At 36.8% G+C, this 24,690-nt stretch overlaps 1 protein-coding gene across 1 annotated transcript in view; it reads left to right on the top strand.

Moving 5' to 3' along the window:
• Positions 1-24,690, top strand: part of ARID4B (AT-rich interaction domain 4B) — a gene marked incomplete at both ends in the record, with an annotated part of 68,093 nt that overhangs the window by 27,852 nt on the left and 15,551 nt on the right. Inside the window, 9 exons of the mRNA XM_081998566.1 lie at positions 1,820-1,930; positions 6,739-6,804; positions 7,430-7,520; positions 11,934-12,013; positions 14,317-14,408; positions 16,679-16,817; positions 20,483-20,562; positions 21,917-21,990; positions 22,884-23,042. Of these exons, the coding sequence (XP_081854692.1) occupies positions 1,820-1,930; positions 6,739-6,804; positions 7,430-7,520; positions 11,934-12,013; positions 14,317-14,408; positions 16,679-16,817; positions 20,483-20,562; positions 21,917-21,990; positions 22,884-23,042 (892 nt within the window). The remainder of the gene's footprint in view (positions 1-1,819; positions 1,931-6,738; positions 6,805-7,429; positions 7,521-11,933; positions 12,014-14,316; positions 14,409-16,678; positions 16,818-20,482; positions 20,563-21,916; positions 21,991-22,883; positions 23,043-24,690) is intronic.

The raw sequence follows: 24,690 nt of genomic DNA, 5'->3' as shown, positions 1-24,690 counted from the left end.
TACCAACGTTGCAGTGCGGAAAGAGTTTCTTCACTAAAGAGTGGGGGAGAGCAGGAAGGATGCTCCCCTCTTAGAGCTTTACTGACTTTCCAAGAGAATGTATTGCTGCTTTCCCCTGTTCAGATCTATATTGTGTGAAGCAGCCACTACTTAGGATACTCTACTGAGAGTGCTAAGCAAAACCAAGTTTATCACCATCTGAGTCCCTGTTTCAGCATCCTTCCTAAGGGCAGTAGGAGAAAAGCATTGTGGCGCGCCTTGAAGCCAAGTACTTAACAGATACCTTGTTAATCTCACTTGAGTTTTGTTGTGATTAAGTCTGGAATAGGAACGGGTATGTGTTCTTGGATATACTACCACCAGAGTAGTATATCCCGCTACTCTGCATGCAGTCACGCATCATGCATGCAGAGAGACAAAGAGAGGGAGGGATTCACTAGTGCGTTCATGTTTCTGATGATCTTAACAAGTGCAGATGGATAACAGTTTTCTAGTACTCTGAAATATATTCTGTTACCTGAAAATGAGAGGTAGACTTGAACAGAGTCAAGGTAAAAATATCATTAATACGGACTTAATACTGTAGCATCTCATGTCTCTGAATTTCAAGTTTTGCAAAACTTAAATTTCTGAAAAATCATGCATTGAAGCATTCCGGTACATACTTGCATGCCTTTACTTGTCATGTATTGAAGCTGGAAACAGCCAGTGGGAATTACCTGATGCTGAGCGCAAGCCCCTCAGTATCAAATAGTAACTGAGACCTATGGAGGAGATTTATCTGTATATTCTTCCCACAGAGAGCCTGGATGTGCCAGGGTTGCCTCTTGTAAGCTGTGTTTGAATCTGCAGGGGTGCAGAAACATAATGTGCAGAAACATGATGTGGGCTTAGATAACGGCTTAGATCTTTCTTCCCAGCTCTTGTTTGGGGCTGTGTGGAGGCTTGCAGCTCTTGGAAATGTACCTCGCTCCTGTAGCCTGTCACCCTCTGCCTTCTCTCTTCTGACCCACATTCCATGAAGTGATAGTGCGGTGGTTCAGATATCTAGAATCCTCTTCCCCAGATTGCACTGGGAGAGTTTGGGTGAGAGAAGATGGACCTCATTTGAAGGAACAGAGCCTTCATGAGCTCAGTCTGCATACTAATTGGACCCATGTTCTCCTTCTACCCCCAAAAACACTTATTTCCCTCCTCCTCAATTTCTTGTTTCCCTGTTTGTGTGTCACCTGTTAATCTGTTGCTTGTTACAGAACCTTGTCTTTTGTCTGGGCCCTTCACCTTTGTTGTGCATTTATCCTACCGTTATTATGCAGCTGTACTCTGCCGCTTGGGCTGCTCCGCTGGTGAGCGCCCACCTATATAATTTATTAAAAAAATGAAAAAGCGAAGTCGCTTCAGAGTTGTTCTACTTACTAATGAAAAATGAACCTTAATTATTTGAGGGAAATAAACACCAGTGTCTTCATGAGACTCCTCAGATCCTGAGGCAGATAAAGGAGAGGGTAGAACACTCGGTTGGCCTTCACCATTGCAGCAGAACTGGCTGTCTGCTGTGTCTTCAGGTGGTGCAGAGGTTGGAGGCTTATGTGCTGCTTGTTGCAGACAAGTGTGGTATCAGTTTATTATATTTATCGTAGTCACTGTATGAGCTTAGTGTTGCGTTCTGTGTTTCTACTGCCATGATAGACATATGCTGTCAAGTTAAGTTTTATTTGGCTATTTTGTAATGCTTTATCCACAAAAGCTAGCGAGACCATGACAGCTATATTGCCAGTGGCCAGTAGTTAAAACCCAGTTGTTTTCCTTTCTGTTCCAGGCCATTGATGAGCCTCCCTATCTCACAGTGGGCACTGATGTGAGTGCAAAGTATAGAGGAGCCTTCTGTGAAGCCAAGATCAAGACAGCAAAAAGACTTGTCAAAGTCAAGGTATGTGGTTTTCCTGCAAAGGCTTTTTTTGGGGAAAAAGTCACCAGTGTTCAAAATAGCACAACGTGAAACTTCTTTATAGTTATATAGTTACAGTCTCAAGACAGCTAAGAGGCTGTCCTTTCCTTGGAGGCTGGCAGTGCAGTCTTTGCAATAATGGTAAGCTTATTTTTGTTGGGAGTGGAGGGGTTCCCCCCACACCCACAAATTAAATAAGTTCTGTTTCTTTCACTGCTTTGTCGTCTGCTTGCATCCAGTATTTGTGGCCTTCAATGCCATAGCCTGACCTTAAAGTAATTGATCAAAATATGACAAATGTAGCTTATGTGTGGGAGAATGTTATCGGAAAATAGGTAAAACTCCTCAAAGTAGGTTTAATGTGGTTTCTTTTACTTCAGGAGTACAGGTCACTGCCATTTAGCAGTGACAGCTAGATAATGCTTCAGGAATAAGATGAAACCCTGCTGTCTCCCAACAAAGACTTGACGTATTGAGTCGCACTGGAACAGCAAGCAGGGGATCTCACCTAATCTTTTTGATGACTAGTTAATGACTGAATGAATCAATATAAGCCACATGCAGTACAAATAAAAATTGTGGAGGGGGAATACAAGAGATACTTTAAATTTCCAAGGGATGTTAAAATGTATCATTTCCAGAAATAAAGAGAACAATGTATGGCGTTGTTTTTATTGTGTAGTAAGTCTACACTGCAAAATGGCCTTATATTTTTGTTTGGATAATGTTGCCCTAAAAGCTTCTAATCTGGGAGTAGGTACTGTTTTTCTGCTCTGCCTCTTAACCTCATACAGAAATACAACAGAGCAAGGATCAAAAGCACTTGCAAAAAATAAATTAGATTGTTGCTCTGCAACGAGTTATAGAGGAGGAATATTTTTCTTATATCTACTGTAAATGTAAGTGAAAATGTGTGAATTGTGTGTAGTGAAGCTGTTACAGAAGAGCCTCCATTATAAACTGTCATGCATTGTTTGAATCTGCCCTCATGCTATGGCCGATTTTTTGCCTATAGGTATGTATGAGGGAGAGAGCAGGCTGTCTCCAAAAGCCCTGGTGGGAAGGACTGTTGTCACTTATTTGGTAATAATGTTAACTATAACGAGAAGATGTTAGTCTTAAATCTGATATCTTTAAAAAGCCTTTAGAGCAAATTAGTGGTCTTTTAATTTCATTAGTCATAACACCATCAGCTGATCCATGCTTTAAAGCACCGTTGAGTTTAAGCAACTAAATACTGGTATTTAAGCTGTTAAGTATCGGTTTTCAAGTACAGGAATTGTGCCTAGATCAGTGAAATCTTAACTCCTTTCAGCTCTTTAGAGAGCTTTCAGCCCAGCTTCTTAGATGGCCACTTGCACTTAAGGTTGTTTTCCATTGATAAATATTTTCTTATGCGTTTATTACTTGCAGTTTGGTCACTGCAATGTTTTGCAGAAAGATCTTGAAATGAAATGGAATAGAATTTTTACTGTAAGTTGTTTGTGGAGGCTGTGCCTAAAGCCCTTGGGATTCAAGTTTTTGTGTGTGTGTGTTTTTGCTGTTACTGTATAGCTTAGGGCAGTTAAGCCCCAGTACTGTTGCTGCTTTGTAGAGTAATGTGATTTGTGGTTGAGGGTTTTTTTGTGTGTGTGCAAGTGCAGTAACAATATCTTTGTTGTCTTTCCTACACCAGGAACATATATTCCCTAAACCTAACAGTGACTCCTTGACTTCGTCTAGAAGTCCCCTCAGCTCTTTCTGGCACATGCATACTTTCCCCAGTATTAGCTCTAACCAAGGTTCTTATTATCAGGTGTACTTTGTCTGGAATTTTGGTAGTTTATCTGCTGCATTCATTTTCTACTTGTTTAAGAGTTTCTTCTGGGTCCAATATGTTTTATGCCCTAGTCTTCTGGAACTACTAGAGGAAAAGGAAAGTTGGTTAACTTCATAACATCAATTATAGTTTGAAGCTTTCATTTAAGTTTTCTAACTAGATGCTCTGCTGAGAAAGGAGGATGGCAACAAAATTTTTTCAATATGGAGTATGTCATCTTCAGGCAAATAAAATGCATTTAATTGCATCTCATTTTACCTGCTTTCTTCTTCTGTTGAATTCTGCTTCCTAGAATATTTTGAGGGATACCTTCATAATAACTTTTTCATCACCGTATAATTTAATAACTTCATTAAATTTGATGCAAGTGCTATGTATTTATCATTTCAGTATCAATAGGTACTGTATTTCACAGTTTAGTGGTCTTCGGCAGATTCTGCTTTACCTGATACAGAATTTTACATTAACAATGTAACACTATTACATGCTTTGTCATGGAAAGCAGTAAAATTTAAGATTTGCCTGGACTTGTGAAAAGCGTTGAAGGCAGTACAAATTTGACTGAAGGGCAAGACTTTCGATGTTAGAAGAGTGGTAGTGCACTTCATAGGATCTGTTATACCTTTTCTTAGGGAGCTATTTAAGCCAGTTTATTTTGCAGCGTCTTCTAAAACAATTAGCGCCATCATCCACACCCACTTGTATTTGGGCACCCTCCACAGAAGTTTCAGAAGAAACTGTTTTCTGTGTAGGACTTTAATAAACTGAAACTAGCGAAGCATCTGCTGTATAGAGCCAGGCAGGATAGTGAAGAAAAGGGAAATTCTAACTGAATTTAAACAGGTGGATGATGTGCTGAATGTCTTAATCTTTTGCCTGAGACAGAAAGCATCCATACTGACAAATGCTATGGGAATTAAAACCTGCACTAACAGATACTGACATCACTTTTCTTAGCTTCATGAAAGGCCAGTGGTGTCACACTGAGTTTGGAGTTTGAATATTTCTGTAACCAGTATTTTTTGGGGTATCTATGAATATCTCAAGAAGCAAAAAAATTTGGCATCAAAAAAATCTTCTCCCCAAAAAGAGTTGAAGCCCCAAGGCATCTTTAGAAAGAAAAAAACATTCTGGAATACACAATAGCAATTTGCTTTGTTTATCTTTCATCATAGTACATTGTGGCTGGCTTATGGTTTTGGATAGAGTTCCTTTTTGCTGTAAAATACATTTAAGATAATTGCAGAAAGTAAATAAAAACAGATGTCTCTAAATCAGAGTCAATATACTGGATGTCTCATATGAGCCAATAGTGACCAAAGGTTTCAGATTACTTTGCATCTGAACTGAACTTTTGATTTCTAGATAAAACCCCAAATAAGAGAGGAATAAATAGCTGTATCTGTCAGGCTAAAGTTCAGAAGGGTAGTCTGCTCATTAATTCCTAGCCTCAATCCTTGGTCTGGCTTTCAGGTTACAAAGTATGATTTTGTCTGTCTGGTGGACAGCAAGTATTTGCCATCAGTAGGTGGGATGATGCAGCTCTAAAAAGAACATACTTTCATAGCATGTATTGCTCTGGTTCTGACAGAAGATGAACAAGATGACTATTTCATAAAGTAGCACCTGGAAGGCAGTAAAGCATTTTAGTGTGTTTGTTTTCTAATCAGCCAGTCAAGGTAGGCTCTCCTTAGTCCTGCTTGTAGGTGCTGTTCTCAGCTGTTTGCTCCTTTCAAGGTTTACAAAACCCCTTAAACTCTCCTTCTGAGGAGACTGTGTAGGAGAATTGGTGTTAGAGAATGCTGTTGTTCTGAAAGAAATTCTGCTATTACCGCGTGCTACGCAGAAGCTCTCGACGATAGTGAGAACATAACCTTGGGTATACTTGTGAACCAAGTCCTCAGATTTAATGTAGGATTGCTGTAGTTCAGTTACTGTTACATGGCTGAATCTCATGTCACATTCTTACTTATTGTGAATACTAAATAAATCGTCATATACTTAACGCCAAGTAAGTGTGTTCTGGTAAACATTAGAACATAATTTTTGTGTGTTAATAAAATGTACATATGTACATAAAATGTAATGCCCGAATTTCAAAACCAGAGTGGAAATAAAACTTCAGGTGTAAGTGATAGGAGGATACTGTTACTTTCAGTGTGATGAAGTTAATTTTGAGTGACATGAATGGTGAATATCTGTAGCATCTGATACAGATAACTTAATCACAAGTTTGAATTTCCATACCATTTTTTTTCCTGAGGACAGCATGTGTAGGATTAAAGACACGGCCAATGACATGGGAAAATACATTGGACATACTAACGAGATCTACTTATTCCAGTTTTGGAAGACTGAAAAGCTAGCTGTCTGTACATTTACTTCCAATTAACTAGCAGTGTGTAGGCTAGGCTGACGTTAATTGAAAGGCTGTCCAGGTTGTTCATTCTGTTTAGTTGACAGCAGTGTCCTGTACTTGTTTTGTGTGAGACTTTCAACCATGAGGGAGGGAAATGCTCTTTAGTAAGCAAAAAGACCCATGATATGGCGTTAGGTATAGGTGCTAAAACTGTTTGATTTCAGAGCATTGAAATATAAATGTTTCTTAAAAATTATTTATGCTCAGAACTCTTGAAACTTTCTCCTTTCTTGGTGTGATATTAAAGCAGGACAATTCAAATCATTAAGAAAACTGCAGAGACCGTTTTGAGCCATTAAACATTGTTGGCAAACTGTCACTTCTTTTAGAGGTAATGGTTCTATTCTGAAAGATAAACATGTTAGAAGTTCTGACAACTAAGAAATTGTCACCTCATATTTCTAAAAATATGTGAATGAAACAGTTTTCAGCAAGTGGAATGATTATGGTGGCTAACTGTAAGATGAGAGTAAGAGAAGGGCTATTGACATCTGCGTGTGCTTATGCTGCTCAATTGTATCAAGTGATTGTCAGTTGAATTATATTTTTTAGGTGACTTTTAGACATGATTCTTCAACAGTGGAAGTGCAGGATGACCACATAAAGGGTCCCTTGAAGGTAACACATTTGTTTTGTGTTTTGCTAACACTTTGAAAAGCTTTCTCCGCGCCCCCCCCCCCCCCCGCGCCAGTATTTAACATAAATGTATATATCCAGTATGGGGTGAAAGTGGAAGGTTCAATTTATTACAGAGACCAGATAGGATCATGATGCATAAAAGGTAATGCTGCAAAGCTAGAGTTAGTATACTCTTCATGTTAACTTCTTCCTTTGTAGTTAAAGAGGATACAGCATACAGGCTGATGCAAGCCTCTCTGTTCTTTTTGGCCTTAAAGCTAAGAAATTTGGCTGTCTGATTTTTTTTTTTAGTCACTGTTGCTTTGGAAAACTCAGCTGGAGGATTTGATGGGCAAGCTCTTATACAAGAGAGTGACATCACTCAAATTGGTTCTTGTTCCCCACCTGCTGGCAGGAAATAATCAGCTCTGTTAGTTGACTTATTGTAGAGGAAGGAAAGAAAGAAGTTTTGAGGGATACAAATATATTCACGTGAAACTGGAAAAGTATGATATATTTAACATAAAAATAGGTTAGAAATTAACTCTGTTTGCTAAATACAAAAGTGTTAACTTCACTGCCTGTTTTAGAAGCTCTCCAGTGCTAAGTGGCTTTTGTATTTTAGGTAGGAACTGTTGTGGAAGTGAAGAATCCGGATGGAACATACCAGGAAGCAGTTATTAACAAATTAACAGATGCAAGTTGGTACACTGTAGGTAAGAGAAACATTTATGTATTTGAATAAAACTCATGACTTAAAAATAAGCCTGTGACCTGGAGATGTCTTAAGCATAGTGAGAGAGACTTTTTTGGAGATGCTTGGTATTCAAAGTTCGTATTTAAAAAAAAACCAAAAAATCCCCCAAAACCCAAACAAAAAAAAAAAAACCCACACCATCAACAACAAAACACACAAACTACTCTTTTTATTTTGTGGTTTTATAGGAAACTGTATCCCTCACAATGTGAAATTGGGACCCCAAATAAAGACCTAGTGAATACCTATAACTGGTAACTGCTTCTTAGATATTTAATATACTATTGTTAAATATTCTGAAGCAAAGTATGCTGTCATACTTCCTTAAAAAAGGAAAGGATGTGCTTTTAAAACATACTTTATTTTTCCTTACTGTCAGACATAGCCCTGATAACAGCTGCTGTAAAAACAGACATAGCCTCTTTTTTTTAAAAAGTCTTTTTCCTGTTTGTTTTCCCTATGTTCTAATGTGACATTTCAGACTTAGATGATGTATCCACATGTCCACAAGCAAATACAGCTTCCCCCCCCCCCCCCCCCCCGCCCCCCTTTAAATATTTTTAGAAGGCTTTATGTACATGGGTTTACTCTCTGGTACTATGTACCAGTAGGCCAATCTGTCTTGGGGAAAACTGGTCATCTGTAGAACGCTAACATGTATTCCATCTGTGTGCTGGTAGTCTTAAATGTACTACAGGAAATGTATTGATTCTTGAGAAACTTTTTGGCAGATAAGTGGGACATGGGAAGATGAAGACCAGGTCTTGAAACTTAGCAAGACTTGTTGTTTTGAGATACTAAGGGTTGTTACTGATAAAGTGATGCTGAACAACTAGGGAAAGACTAACTTTCCCTAGTCGTAGTCCTTTTAGAAAGGAATAGAACAGTAAGTTTAGATAAGACCTTCCAGATAAGCGTTGCAGAAAATGTGTCTGTTTTCTTCTTGGAGAAGGAGAATGTATAAGTAAAAGGGAGACCAGGTTAGGATGGGGTGAAACATGAGGTATAAAGACAAGAATTAACATTATAGGTAGTGGTTTGGTAATTAATATAGAAGTGCATCAGATATGAGAGCTTTTTAGAACAAAATGGTATAGCTGGTGTTAGAACTATATTGTATATCTATGCTTATGCTTCTGAGAAAGCATGAGGGTAGCAGTTCAGCAAGAAGAATAAGATAGGAGTCCATGCAGAGTGAACTTTGAAGGTAGGTGTCATGGAGTTGGCAGTCTGTAAATCAAAGTAGTTGTCTGTCAAAAATCCTGAACTTGAACAATAGGAAGAGGAGATGTAAGAGTTGAGACTGAAAACTGTGTTTTCTAAATAAAGGTAGACAAAAGCATGTTGGCCTTGCAAAATCAGTAAAAGTAGCACAGCTGTTGGCTGTGTAGTGCACTTTGAGGGGGAAGTGACTCTAGCAGTGGATGATTATAATAACCTTTATCAGGAGGGTGAGTGGAATGAGACTGAAATTATCTTCACAGTGATGACTTTGCAGATTTGAGTGAAAGTCCTACTTCAAGGGATAGTTGCCATTTAGCAGATTTCAGAATTAGCATTTCTTAACCAGCAGCGTTATCTAATGTTTTCCTAGCACTTATTGAGACGTATCTAATTGCTTGCATTGTTAATGATTTTGTGAATAAAATTACTATGATTTGGTCAAAAACTTTGTGAAGGGATAGATAGATCTGAGGTAGTACCTTTCCAGGAGTTATAGCATGTAGAATTTAGAGGAATAACCATTTTGAGGCTGCTTGAGAACATTTTTAACACTAAAGTATGGACAAGGTTGCTTTAAGAGCACTCCTGTCTGTCTTACAAGATGTTGTCTGAATAGAAATTGTACATCATTTTGTTTATATGTCTTCTTTTGGTGCTACTACTTTCCTACCAAAGGAAGATAGGAACTAAATTAAATTAAAAAAAAAAAAACCAACAAACAAAACCAACAACCAACTGATATAGCCTTTAAAGTTAGTATAGCACAGTTACATAAATACATGAAGTGTCCTTAAGAGTATTTGCCTGTCCTATACAAATTCCTCAAAAAGCTCAAGTTACTCCAATCCTTGTAACTAGGTACTGTTTTGTAATTTGTATAAATGTGTCTTTAGAAAGCTTAAGTGATACTCTTAACATTTAACTCTGTGTTTACTATGAGGAAAAAAATAATCATAGGATTGTTTGCTAAAGTAAAAATATAGAATTATGCATGTTTAAAAGTAGTCTTAACCCCTTCTGCACTTTTTTGTCATTACATTGTTTTTTCTCAGAATTCAAAGTAGTTTTACTTGGATTAAGTTGCCTTTAAGTTGCCTCTTTTTCCTTTTCTATGTAGTTCCAGAATAGGTGTTTTAAATGCATTACACCCCTGTATGTCTGCTCAGTAGATTGTTTTGAGGCTGTTCCATTACATTAAAATGTCCTATGCATCACAGCCATAGGTGCTGTGCTGGCCATACAAATCTTTCAAGGAGGTGAAGCTTTTCCTTTGAATGTATTTCATGTTATGGAACAAGATGAAGAATCCCTCTGGCAGCGAAAAGACCACAAGCAGATTACCATATAGGATACCTAATGTGTGTACCTACCTAGCCCTGAATAGGTTTACCTCTGTTTTAGTCAGCTTATCCCTTGAAGTGGATAGATTTATTTTTTTTTAAATCTTTCATTATGTAAGGAGACTGTTATGTTAATTAACACAAACTGAACTAGGAACCTTGTGCGTTCTACTTCACTTAACCAAGGGGGGGGGGCTTAATTGTGTGTTGACCATTTGAGATGCCGCTTCAAATCTATGTGTTTTCTTGTGCAGTTCTTGCCCTTGACACTTTCCAACAAATTTTGAAGTAACAGATGTGCATCTATAACTGTTACTTTATCACTAAACAGTACTCAGCAATTACTGTAGTATAAAACAGACTGGGGAATGGTAGTCACAAGGGGAAGTTTGTTCATCAACAGTACTGAATTTTATATAGGGGTGAAAAATTCTCAGAACTAGGTAAAAGTTACTTTCATATCAAATCAATACTAGTCAATAATTTTGATGTACCTTGTTACTTTTTGTATATATTTATTTAAATTAGTAAACATTGAAAATAGAGCGTAGCACCCACTATTTGAAAGCCAGTCGTGGCTGAAAATTAATCTCTAATCTTGCCGGGCATCTTTTGTCAGTTGACAGCCAGTCTCCTAAACCTGTTATTTTGACTCCTGTTTTTGAAAGTGTTTACATATTTTTAGTTTTCTACCACATGATTGGATTCTAATTAGACTGACAGAATCAGGCTTGGCAGTACTGTTGATGGACAGAAGAAAAGATTTGAATTAAGGTGAAAGACATGTTACGACATTGCTGAAACTTTTACCTTCTAATGTAAGATTTTAATCTAATCTTGGGGTTGTTTCTGTGCCCACAAAAGTCTTCAAGGTCACTGCAGTGTGGGGTCAAGAATATAGTTGTTATCACTGTTGGGGAGTGGAGACAAGGTCAGTTCTTGTCCCACTGAACAGTGCAAGCATAGCGTCGGAGTTAAAACTTGTCACCTTGTCACCAAGTTTTCATCCATTAAGTACCTGTAGAAGACTTGACAAAAGCTTCCTTCTTATATGACCAATTTATCAGCTTCTGAAGCTCCCACCTGGAATGTGTGTAATGCATTTCAGGATTCAAAAGGATAAAGTATGTAGCTGAAGCCAACTGCATTATTAACTTGTTTCCAGTTTGACCTAGCGATAGCAGAGGTGGTAGAAAGTGTAGAAACCAGGAGCTCCACAGTCTTCTCACTACAGCTGGTTTTGATGATTGTCTGCACTTCGATGATTGTCATCTTCCTTAAGCTGATATCACTGTTGTTTTATAACGTAGTTGAATGAAGTCAGTAGAGAAAGATGTTAAACTTTCAGATAACATTAAACTGTAACTTTTTTCCCCCTAAAAATAGCTGTTTATGTTTCTCTATAGTAAGCATAGTTTCCATTTGAGTATTGCAGAAGTTCTGGTTATGTAATGAAGTTCTGTAAAAATTGAAAATGCTTGAAAAATTTTTCGGTTCTAGCTTGCATTGATTTTTGATTTTGTGTCCCGATTCGTTAATTGTCTGCTCAACTAAAGATTACTTAAGATTCCGTTTAGCATATGCAAGCATGGTGTAGCTATGATGAGGCAGCAGCTTATGTGTTTGGTCAATCTGTGCAAATGCTTTACTGGATATGCAGCAGTATCCCGGTACGGCTTTGTTTTAAGGACTGGCTATAGGAATATATATCTCATTCTTTCTGACATCTAAATCAATCACTTACTGATATCCTGATTTTAAAAAAAAAAATTTTTTTTTTCCTTGTCTCACTTCTTACCTGGTGACAGTATTTGATGATGGTGATGAGAAGACTCTTAGACGCTCTTCCCTGTGTTTAAAAGGAGAAAGACACTTTGCTGAAAGCGAGGTAATTAAAGAATTTTTAGATGACAACTTTTTATTCAAAAAAATTTGAAAGATATTTTTAGTACCTCAGTCTTCAGTATGTTATTTACATCTATGCTACTAAAAATGAGGATTATGTAAAATACAGTCTACAGCTTATTCTTCTTTAAATCAAGAAATACAATTAAATTTCACCAAATCGTGTAAGTTAAGAAGCAAAATCAGCATTTCGTATTTTTAATTTTTGTATTATTAATGGTTCATAGACTGTAGATCACACAAAAACCAGCAAGCACACAACTACTTTACTTTAAGTATTCATTGGAAAAAATCAAAGTATGGTACATGAAAAAATCAGTGTGTATCTTTGGACATAATTTCTGTTGGATTTTAGGTAGATGATTAAGTCTAATTTATAAACTGATAAACTTGAAAGTTCAGTACTTTTCTTTTAAAAGGCAAATTATAAGTTGCTGTTACGTGTTAATTTGAAGACAGTTATCAGTTATTTTGAAGCTGGTTCCTGTCTTAAAGGTGGTTTGAATATTAAAATATTCAGACATTTGTAGCAAATTTCAAATAGTTGAAATTTCGTAATTGGGTTATTCCTTCTTACATCAGACAGTCTGGACTGATGGGTAGATTTATGTAAACATGTTAGGTTATTGGAAAGCTACTGAAGACAGGGGGCTTTTTGCTCTACATAAATAGGCTTTATTACTGTATTCAGCTGAGCTTGTTGCCTGCTTACTGCATTCTTGTGAAGGTTCAGATATCTTCTAGAATCTTAAGTCAGGATTAAACACATGAAAAGAAGGGGCCTAATTAGATACCTAAATCTGGATTAAGCTAAAGATGCTGTAATTTTAAAGATAGTGTTTTTTCTTCAGTAGTGCTCTGTTATTAATGATCAGCACTCCTAAAAATTAGATTGCTTCTGTTCCATAAATACTATTTTAATATAGTCCCAGGAGTATTACTTTATAATAAGGAGGCTGAAAATTTTTGTCTATATATATTGCTTTGTGACCTGTTTGGCTGAATAAGAATAGTTTCAGACTACTTTGCCAGATTCAAAGAAACGTTACATGCAGGGGACTCCTTATTTTATCATTATTCTTACTGTTGTAGCATTTGATGTCTTACCAAAAGTCACTGATATGCAATTCATTGTCATCAGCCCCCAACGAAAGGCATGTTGTGCATTTCTAATAATTACCTCATGATTGCATAGCTACTCAGCAGGGAAAATTACATTTCCAATTTCTTTTGTAGTTAGACCAGTGCCACACAATTGTCTTCTGATGTTGCTTTGGCTTCATCTCTGATGTCCTAAGTGTGTAAGATCTTTTAGGGTGTCCACCACACTTCCAAGTGGTCATGCATTTACTTTAAGATTTAAAAAGCCAGTTTAATTATCTCTATGTCCAGTTCTGACTGACACAGAACACTTCTGAGATTCTTGTTGGTGTTTCACATTTAAAAATTCATGCAGAACTTGGAAGTGTAATATGGAGGACCATGTTTACTTTGGAAGTCTTTATGCCTTCTTTCAAAGAACAAGTGCCTGTACAAAAAACTCCGTTTACCAGGCGCCTTCAAATCTGGAATGGTTATCATTTAAACAAATAACAGCAGTCTTAGGGAAAGAAGATAGTGCACATCCTGTTGATGCTTTAGCATTCTCCCTGAAGAGAGAAAGGTCTGTCTTTCTCTCCCTCTCTTTTTGTTTTGATGCTAATACAGCATGCAGTACCACCCTCTCAATTATCAATATAGCAACCTCTTTTAAATGGTGTTAGAATGTTTCTCTCCCATATGAAATTATGAATTACTAACAAAAATACAATTAACTTCACGTGTTTGCTGCTACTGAGTTATCTTGCAGTAACAATCATCTACTTATAAATGAACAAGGGACCTTTGTTCATTTATAAGTAGATGATTGGGTGTTTAGCCTGATGATAGGAAAATTCATCCTGTAGAGATGGAGTATCCTAGGTCAGCAGAATACCTGATACTTAATTCTCTGTTTGAATGGTCCAAAGGCAGGACTTCTGGGAAGAATTATGTGTGTAGGATAAAAGTTAATTATTTGGAGGTGGGGAGAAAGTGTTGGGGAAAAAACCCAAACAAACCCAAAACACATTACTGTTTAAAATCAAAGCAGTGATGTCTCTGCTGTACTTCTGTATTTCTTTTGTAATGAGAAAGTCTCTCTGTTGACAAAAATTACTTTACCCCGATTTTATGAACTTACGGTTTGGAGAATCTTACGCCAGGTTTGTTGTATATGTATGTATACGTGTTTTTTCATTTCAACAGACATTAGATCAGCTTCCACTCACAAATCCTGAACACTTTGGGACTCCTGTTATAGGAAAGAAAACAAACAGAGGAAGGAGATCCAATCACATGTAAGTTTAGCATCTTTATATCTGTACAGTCTGTATTCAATTCTGAAGCTTTCAGTTTGTGTGGAGTTTATTAGTTTAATGTTCAGGCTTCTCTCATTCAAAAAACCAGGAAGCTGTATGAAAAGTGTTGTTTAGCACTCAGACTGAAAGTCAGTTTTACATGTATTGTTGCACTCAAGAATTACAAGTAGTCTTCGTGGAATCAGTATTTAAAATAGTACCGGTATAGACTAGAGGCTTTTTCTTGTTTTTGTTAAATAAGTTAAAAAAGGTGGCATACTAAGTGGAAATATGCTGTTCAACTATATTCAGAACTTCTCTGTGGTAGAACGTTAGTATTATAAATGTGTTGGAGTCAAAACCATTACAACGCAGTCTTTGTCCAGCTGATACGAAGTCTTTGTAGAAGGTAGTAGACCTTTAGTTTCTAGCTCATGAAGAAGAGAAAATTCTTTTTAGAATTTTTAGGTGAACAGTGTTATTTTAGAATAGGTGAGCAGGATAGTGGCTTGCAGCAAAGCTTATTGATAGAAAAACAATGTTCAAGAATAGTGATTTGTTTTCCTAGGTGCCAAAATTCTTGGTAGTTGTGATCTTCAAAAAACAGTGTTAAAAGTTGTTCTTTGTTGTTTGTGAGTGGGGTTTTTTTTGTGTATGTGTTTTTTTTTTTGTTTTGTTTTGTTTTTGCTTTTGCTTTTAAAGTTTTGAGGTGGTAGTGGCTGGGGTGGGAAGGGAGTTTTCATGCTCGGATTACCCTTTCATGCTCTGTCTTTTTGATAGCTTGAAATAAATATTTCCCTATATATATAAAGGTACTATAAATTTACTCAGTTACTGATTTACTGATTTGTGATGTATTGAAGGAAAAAGATGGGAAAAATTGGCATATACCACAGACATGGGATTGCAGCATCCTTGGTGTCTGTGACTGGGTGGTTGTCTTCTCCGTTTCCCTAACTGTACAGAACATTATTATGGCAGAAACAACACACTTATCTTTGTCTAACGATTAATACTGACTGAACTGAGTAAGAAGACAAATTGCACAGATACTGGTATAACTGAGCTAGGTTGTAGTCTCTCTAAAATAGCCCTGGCTTTCTCTCTAGCCCCTGACTTCGTTATCTTCCCACAAGAGATTCTCAAACCCCAGAAAGCAGCTTGGAAGACTTTCATACCATATTTTAAAAGAGACCACTACTTTAAAAAAGTATGTTGCAGGGGGAACCCAATGCTTTATCAGCACTGCAAATGATGACATAAAATTAGGGAGGAGAAAGTGAAACATAATAATTCACTTCAGATTGTAAATCTGTTGTCTTCTGTTACACAAATGCTAACTGCAAATCTCCTGTTACTCTTGAACTTTGTATTCAAAAGTTATGTGAAAAATGGAAGATGGCTCTTAAAATTCTGCTTGTTGTGCTCGCTGAACATGCTGTGTATTTCCTGAGAATTAACCTTGGAAGTGACTAGTAAAAAAAAGTATGTACCTAGAGAGAGCCAGGATTGCTGATTTTTTTTTTTTTTTTAAATCAGCTGCAGGTTATTTCAGTTGGAATAATTTTGTACGTTTAGACTCCCTGTATGGTTAAAACCGGGTACAACTTTGTACTGGAACAGTCAAAACAATGAGCCAGAACCTTTTTCTCATCAAAATATATTTGCACCTTCACCCCTCTACTTACATTCCAACACTTCAGTCAATGTGAAATGGAAACAGTCATTGAAATGCTTCACTGCACATCTTTGAAGAACTGTTTCAGGATAAATAGATGACTACTTCTCTTCGCTATTCATGTTCATAGTTGATGTTCTTCAGAGACTTGTCCTCTCTCAAAATAGCTTTTTATTCTGTATGGCTGTTAAAGTCAAAGCATAGAGATATTAAAAGGGAAAACAAAACAGTTTAGCTTAATGTTGGTCCAAAACTACAACTGCAACAGTAATTCTGAACAGTGCTCCTTTAGGGCAGAATTCTTATTTTGAACATCCTGGCAGTGCATTTTATTCTTCCCTGTGGATGCATCGTGGTGTTTTGATTGTTTTTTGCATGTATGACATGTAGATGTGCAGTTCTGAGTTTGTAATGTTTGAGTTGTTATTATAATATCCTTATAAATACTTCTATTTATTTTTATCCTAAAATGCTTAACAGGCTGCTGAAGTCACTATTACTTATGCCTCTTTAACAATTAGCTTTGTATCTCCTGTAATTATAATAGGCGAGTTTTTAATAGTTGAGTTTTAAGTCTTTTTCTGTTGTTTAGTCCTGAAGAAGAATCTTCATCCTCTTCCAGCGATGAAGATGAAGATGATAGGAAACAAAGTGATGAGTTATTAGGAAAAGTTGTGTGTGTGGACTGCTTCAGTGTGGATAAAAAGAAAGCTTTGTGGTTTCCAGCCTTGGTAAGAGTTTCATCCTTATTTTAATTTTGTAAAGTTTCGTTCAGTTTCTAGGCACCAAAGGAGGGTGGGCTGGGTGTGGGAGTTTCTTTGGTGTTGGGTTTTTTCTTTTTTTTTCATTTTTGATGGATTAATCTATATTTTTCTTAGAACTTAATGTGTTTCTTCAAATTGGACCATATCATAATAGTACAAGGAAATATTATCTATGTAAATATGTTTGCTTACAAGAAATGATTGCTAACATGGCTTTAGTTTTTCCAAACAGCCAGAGCCTGTTGACCGAATTCCAGCTCAACAGTATGTTTAGCACTACTGAAGTAAAATTTCAGGCCTTTTTTCCTAGACTATTGCTTGTCATTTTGCTGAACTACCAAGTTTTATCAAGGAAAAAGATACAAAGAAGTTCAAAGAGAGGGGAAGTTTAGTGATTACATAGATACTCTTTTTTCTAGGTTAAATATAAACACATTTGATAACAAAATCAAGTGGTTTTTCTTTGTTATTGTGGTAGGTAGTAGAGAATTGTCAATAAATTTCCTTTAAAATAACATTGTAGTCTCTTAATGCAAATATTTTCTATCTTCCTTTATTCTGGTTTAAAGACACTTTTTACAAATAAACTTGTAATAAAAGATCACTGTTAGTCTAAGGATTGCATATAGACTGACTGATACACTTGGAAATTAATATATTTTCACATGTGGTACTTTCTAGTACCATGCTTTTTAATTGTTGTTTTATTATTAGTTGTAATTATTAGAATAATTTCTCCCTGGCAAGGAAAGCTAAAATGTTTATCTAATTTCAGGAAGACTTGTGCTCTGCTTTTGAAAAGGTGCCATACAGTAACATTTAACTCTTCTCAGCGTGTGCAGTAGCTCTCAGTTGCAACTTCCTACTTGTCACCTCATGTGTCTTGTAATGCAGTCCAGAGGCTTTCCCACAGGATGTCTTTTGGAAGAGTTGGTGGGAGAGAATGAGTCACTGAAGTCCCTTTTACAACAAGGGAGAGGGCAGAATATACAGCAAGGAGATACCATGTTAGTGACAGATAGCTTTTAGAGAGTTTTTCAGTAATAGACAAGAAAATCAAGCTGTTTCATTACTGAAAGTTGTCACCAAGACTGATGCAATATCACCTACTTCACTGTTGCACTCTTAGAAGCGGTCAGTTAGACTGGCTTGAGCTGTTTTATGTCACACTGTTGGGTTAGCCATTCTGGTCATGCACGTGACAGCAGTTTCCATGGCAGCCTCTCTGGTAGGTATTAGGCTTGCATGTGACTAATGTAGTGCTACTTACCATAGCTGTGGGTCAGACCTTAAAGATTAACTAAATTGTTGCTCATTCTCCCAAGGTGTACTAAAGATACACACTCTTACAATCTTCGACTTTTATTTGGAGATTGGAATAGCTCATTCTTCATTGAAAGCTTCCTGCAATGAATGAGAAGCAGTAGGGGGATAAAGTTTGAGGGTAGAGCTCATTAACTCTGAAATAGCTCATCCTAGATTAACTGTTACTTCAGTAATAAGGTTTATAGCTCTGCAAATAAACACGATATTGCATTTAACCTGAAAGGTTGTGCCAAAGAATAGATTTATGCGTCAGGTAGCTTCTTCTTGTTGTTTTTGTTGTTGCTCCCTGCCCCTTCCACTGCAGCTATGCCTCTCCATTCTTTTACCTTGTAAGCAGGTTACCTCTACTATATCAACAAAATAATTTCATCTTACTACTGATACATTTTGCTTTACCTTTATATTATGCTAATTGTAATTATGTGAATAATGAAATGAAAATTAAGGTTTAATATGCTGAAGAATATGTATCCCAGAATTACTTTGCTGTTAATGATATTGTGTACAGATGTGCTTTGTGTATAAGCACAGAGGACATTGTGCATTATGTGAAAAGAAGTTCAGGGATTAGTCTAAACCTTCACAGCAAATAACAGTTAATATTAGTAGTGGAAACTGATTACTTTGGATATCAGTCGTGTAACCAGATAGCCTGTCACTTACAAATGTAAAACTGGAGAGGTCTAAATTTGGTAAAAATTATTCTGATGACTCAGTGATTGATAATTCTGCATGCATGGGTGTTTGTTCGTTTTTGCAGGGGGTGGGTGGGTTGAGAGCAATGGCTAATTATAATTGTAAAAATGCCTGGCAGTTGCTCCTTATGTCAAAGACTGTGATTTAGAAAGCCTTATAGCATTGCTTACTTTTAATGCGTACTTACAGGCTTTTGGAAGGTGCAGTGAGGAAATCTGCTTGCAACATTTTCAGAAAATTGAGTTTACATAGGACCATCTCTCTCATCTTCCTATGACTCCAGTGGAGTTTGTTTTGCAAGGAAATTGAGCAAATTTGATTTGGGCAAAACTGAGGTGATGTTGCTTGATATAAAGGCACTAGATGAAGTTGTGGTGAGCTGTTTTCTAACCTCTGAATGGATTTCTGACTACGAAGATCTTGATGGTTCTAGAAAACCAATAGGTAAAGCCAGAAGGGCCTTTTTCCATCTTCAGAGTGCTAGAAGATTGCACTTCTCTGTTTCAAATGGGGGATGATAATCACTGTCTCTTACCTTGATATTAAAACACTGTTGTAAAGTAATTTCTTTGGAGACTGTAGAATGGATTGAATTTGGAGACTTAGGCTGTTAAGTTTTATTTTTCTTGAGAAGCATGTTTAGCTTATGCTCTGTGATCCAGTACTCTGTTTCCGAATCAGATGGAGCTTTTGACTTTTAACTTCTAAAATACTATATGGCTGGTGACCTATATAAGGGGGGAAAAAAAATCTTTTGTCATGCAGTATCTTTGTGTGTTTGGTGAAAAAACACTAGGACTGAAGGCAGAGAAGAGGTATAGTCAGGGTGTAGTCATTTGCTGCTCCTTGGGGTTTTGTAGCAGCCAGAACTTTCATGACTTTCAGGGAACTACACACGTTTTGAGAGAGGAGAGATGAGTGATGGATAGGGTTGCTTGTCAGTTCTATAATTCTGGAAATTCTCTAGATATATATTTTTATTAAAATCACAAAGCTTTTTAATTGGCAACTTGTATACTAGTTTAACAAAACTTAAATAGCTTTTAAATTGCAATGTATAATTAATATGTTGTCTTCAGTGCTAGATTTGGTTAGTCTACTTCTTGAATTAAAGAAGCTATCATAATACTTGTACTAGACACACTCTTTTCTCCTAGGTAGATAACTTATGAATCCTCCATTATAAAACTTCATTTCATAAATCCTGTATGCCTTTGTTTTTGAAACGGTGGGTGATTACATCCTTGTAATTTCTGGACATTTTTCAGAAGAGGTCTCTAACTCAGGTGGCAGCACTTGGTGGAAGTTCTATCCTTTAGGATGAGGAGTAGAATAAGCTGTAGTGACATGACAGGTACTTAACTTTTATCAGAATGCTGTTCTTTCTTATGTCTCCAGCAGCAGCTGCCAATTCCCTCCAGGAAGCAAGCATGCATTCAGTAATTTCAGGACATCATCACTCCTGTGTTTTGAGGAATCTCTGTTGCTCTCATCTCAGTGTTGCTAAAGAGAAATGAGCCTAAAAGGTTTTTGAGAAGCATTGGTATATACTATTACTCTCTTGTTTTTCCTTTTTCTGTCTAAACTTTGCATTTGTAATATCTTTGCAGGTGGTTTGTCCAGATTGTAGTGATGACATTGCAGTGAAAAAAGACAATATTCTCGTTCGCTCTTTCAAGGATGGCAAATTGTGAGTAGGAATTTAGAGGTTGATAATTGAATAAAATCTATACCAGTCAAGTGAAATGTAGTATGAGATGTGTTGGGTAAAGTATTAATAACATCAGTAAGCTCAGTAAGTTTCTGCCAAGATTTTCCTAAGGTTTAGAAAACTGTTAACAGCCTACATTGTGACGAAATTAGTCTTGAACTTTGTCATTATTAATAATGGGATGCATAAATCTATCTGGCTTAGTTTTAATTTCATTGCTACAATGGTGGCAAACAAAGCAGTATTTTGTGACTTAGAGAACGACCTGAGACTCTTTCCTGCTCTGGTTGGAATAGAGCAACGCTTGTCAGAGATGTGGCCAGCTACGGAATGAGGTGGGTGGGGGTGTGTGCATGCACACATGTACACCATACACAGAGAGAAATTCTCTTTCTTTTGTTTGAGGTAGTTAAGGCATATGTTTATCTCAGTCTAGACTACAACTGCATTTTCTCATGCTCTTTGAAAAGAGCTGTAATACTACTCAAAGTAGGAAAGAAAATAGAGAAACCTAAAAAACCAGACTGATGGCATTTGCAGTAGAATAAGAAGCTTTGTGTTCTTAAACTCACATTGGTTGGGGGGGAGGTTGATGAATGACAATAGAATTCTTTTTTCCTAGGTTTTAGTTTTTATTTTAAAAGTTGCAGCTATTTATTCCTCTTGGTTCAATTTAACAGAATGCTTTTGCAGGAAGGATATTGAAACATGTAATAGTTTCATTGTGGTTTAATTGCTTACTATCACTTTATCATTTGATAGTTATTCAGGTATCGGTGTACATCACTGGAGAAACACACTTAAGCATGTGCGCACACAAACACGTCCCCCTGCCCAAGCTGCAGTTCAAATTTGCTTCCTTGGGTATAGCCACAGTAGAAATTAAAAAATGCTTTGTTTTTCCATTTGGAAATCTTTGATTTCATACTGATAATTTATACTAATACACATTTATGTCTTAAGCAAGGTAGGGTTTTCTTGTTTGTGGGTGAGTAGTTACTTGCTAAATTAACATGAGGTTTTTGTTAAGTAATATGTATTTGGAAGATTCTAGAAACTACCTGTTAGTGGAAGAAGAACACTTTCTTTAATATGCAGTGAATGCATATGGATGATCTAACCAAATTTATGTAGAAGTTTTGTTTTTAATCCACTAATACCATACCAAACTAAGACGGTAGAATTATCAAGACGTACTTCATATGCTTCTTCTGTTTGTTTAGCAAGTGTGTTATAGTCTCAGTGATAGCTTTGTATTATACTGTTAATTTAGCTTTAAAATATTTTAAAACAGGTGTTTTTTTTTTCTTTTAACACTTTCTCAATTATCTAGTGTTTCTGTGCCAAGAAAAGATGTCCGGGAGATTAGTGAAACTTCACCAAAGCCTGATGCTTTGTTAAAACAAGGTAAAAATAACTTTCTGTGAAAAAACACATGTGTATGTATTTACTTTGTTATGTAAATTGGACCAAATTTATGGTAGATTGGTTCATGGCTTAAAAATGCTAAAATACAGGATCTTTTCCTATAGCATAATATATTGAAGGAAAACACGTCTGAAAATCTAGAGGAACTTTAAAAAAAACAACAAAGACACAACACATACACAAAAAAACCCCAAACCAAAACACACCACTCACCCCTCCCCCCCAAAAACAACAAAAAAAAACCCCAAACAAACCTTCCCCACCCCCGCAACTGCATCTGTTTTAAACGTAGACATGCCAAACAAAGGATATAATCATACAGTGCACACTGGCCTTATTTAGCATTTGGGCTTTTGCATTAGACCTTCATAAAGTTGTTCTCACCATAGTACCCTTAATCGTTATAAGTAAGTTGCTTTTATGCACATTCAGGAAACTGGAATTGTGGATTCATTTGAAAGTTTAAGTTTGTGTGATTGAACTCTTTGAATTGGCTTGTGCTTATTTCTTCTTCCTCCTCCTCCCGGTTCAATATATGTAAATGACTGTTGGAATAGGGGTTCTCTCAATTAAATTTTCATATATGCCCTAATATAGAAGATACTATTTGTGTCTATAGACACTAACATGGTAATAATCCTCATGATAGCTCTGAATAATTTGATGTGCAGAGAACACTAGGCCAGTTTGGCTGGGTAAGACAAATAACGATGGACAACATGGGGTTGTTGTTGAGGTTCCTTGAATCTGGGGGTGGAATTGTTAATAAGCAGTCTTCCCCCCCCCCCCCCCCCTTTTTTTTTTTTTTTAATTAAAACATTTGATCAAACTGATACTTCCTGCAGTGCTAACAAATGCTGGTCCTTTTACAGCTTTTGACCAAGCCCTCGAATTCTATAAAAACAGAACTGTTCCTAGTAACTGGAAAACAGAATTGAAAGAAGACAGCTCCAGCAGTGAAGCTGAAGAAGAGGAAGAGGATGAAAAAGAAAAAGAGGATAACAGCAGTGAGGAAGAGGCAAGTGAAGTTAGTAAAGGGCATTGATATACAGCTGATAAAAATTAGCAAGACTGCAGTATTTAAGTAGGTCTTTTTAACATTTGGGAACATGTAATGCGTTAACATAGGCAGCATTATTGCCTCTCAGCAGCAAAGATCAGTTAATGTGAAAATATCAACTTGAAAATCTAACAAATATCTTTGAGTCACTAAGAAAATAAAAACCACATAGTCAAAAGACTGAGTCATTAGGGACTAATGAAAAATAGAAATCAAAACTCAAAGGAAGATCCTGTTTCAGTATCTTTGCTGTGCTGATCTTAATGCAGTGCCAGAAGGTGTTCCAGTACCTACTAGGGACTGAGCAGGATGAAGAAGGATAGTTATTTGTGTCTGCTACCACATGTATTGTTTTTTCTAAAAGAAAAAAGGTTTCCTTTACTTCTATGTATTTCTAAATGGAAGTTACCTGCTAGCTGTTAAATATCTGGCTGTCTTTTAACTGTGAAGATCTGTGTAGCTAAAAAAATACTTAAATTGTTTCTGATAAAGGATATGTAGTGCTTAAATTAGTTTTGATAACTTAAAAACAAAGATGTCTTTCTGTTTTCTTTGAAAGCATCAGCAATTATGTCCTGCTACTGTACATAAATCCAGACTGGCCTTTTCTTTGCACATGCTGTTTCAGTATTGGAAGGCAAAGGAGTATTTTTTTTCACTGATGTAGAACTTTGGGTTTCTTAGGGTGATACTGATTCCTGGGCTATAATGACAGTCATAGCCCAGATGGGTTTCCAGTTTGTAGTTCACTCTCCCTCCAAATAAACAATTGGTTGCTCTTCTGTAATAACGCAGTGTGTTGCAGTGTGCAGAAGGGTGTAGTTTCCCTCCATAATTTGTTTTCCATCTTCTTTATTATATATTATGACAGTGTTGATTTATTTTCCCCTTTGTGGCCATGGAGTGAATTCTGTGCATGGTAAAATCATGCTACTGTAAATAGCTGCTCACATAAATGATGATAAACTGTTCTCCTGGCTATAGAGCTGTTACCCGAGTAGGTACCCTTGGCTTACCACAAATTGCAGGCCACAGGGAAGCTTGCTACCTTTTACGCAGGAGCTCCATCTGAGGAGGCAGCTCTAAGCTGTTACTGACTTGTGTTCTTGACGTATTTGAAAAATAAACCAAACTAGGCTGGCATGGCCCTGCTGTTGTCTCCTCCTCCCTTGTATCTCTTGTCACCTTGTCCTCCTTCTCCTTCTGCCTTACCCTTTCCTGCCCCCAAATTGCTATGCTAGGCTTACAGCTGTAGGTCCTCTTGTAAAGCAGGTATTGCAAGTAGTTTGCACTGTTCTTTCCCTGCTTCTAGCTGTGGAAAATGGAGTTTACTGGTTTTGCAGTGGTGAAAAGTGAGAGATTTTGAAACCTTTAGATAATTACCAAGAAATAGGAGTTGTTGTACCTCTCCCGTATCCTGGTCTACGGAAGAACTGCTTCACTACAAGCTCTCTCTCTGGCTACCCTTATGTAAAGAAGCAAAAGAGCCAATCAAGGCATTAGCCCCTGCACTCCTCTTCCACTTTTTTTCTCTCTTTTGTCCTGAAAGTATGGAGTTCTACATCATGCTTGGTTTTCTCATTATCTGTTCTTTTCTCCCAGCCTCCTGTCCAGAAAAA

The sequence above is a fragment of the Phaethon aethereus genome (genome assembly GCF_964289735.1).
Source record: "Phaethon aethereus genome assembly, chromosome: 3".
Lineage (NCBI taxonomy): Eukaryota > Metazoa > Chordata > Aves > Phaethontiformes > Phaethontidae > Phaethon > Phaethon aethereus.
This window is presented reverse-complemented; position numbering and strand designations above follow the sequence as displayed.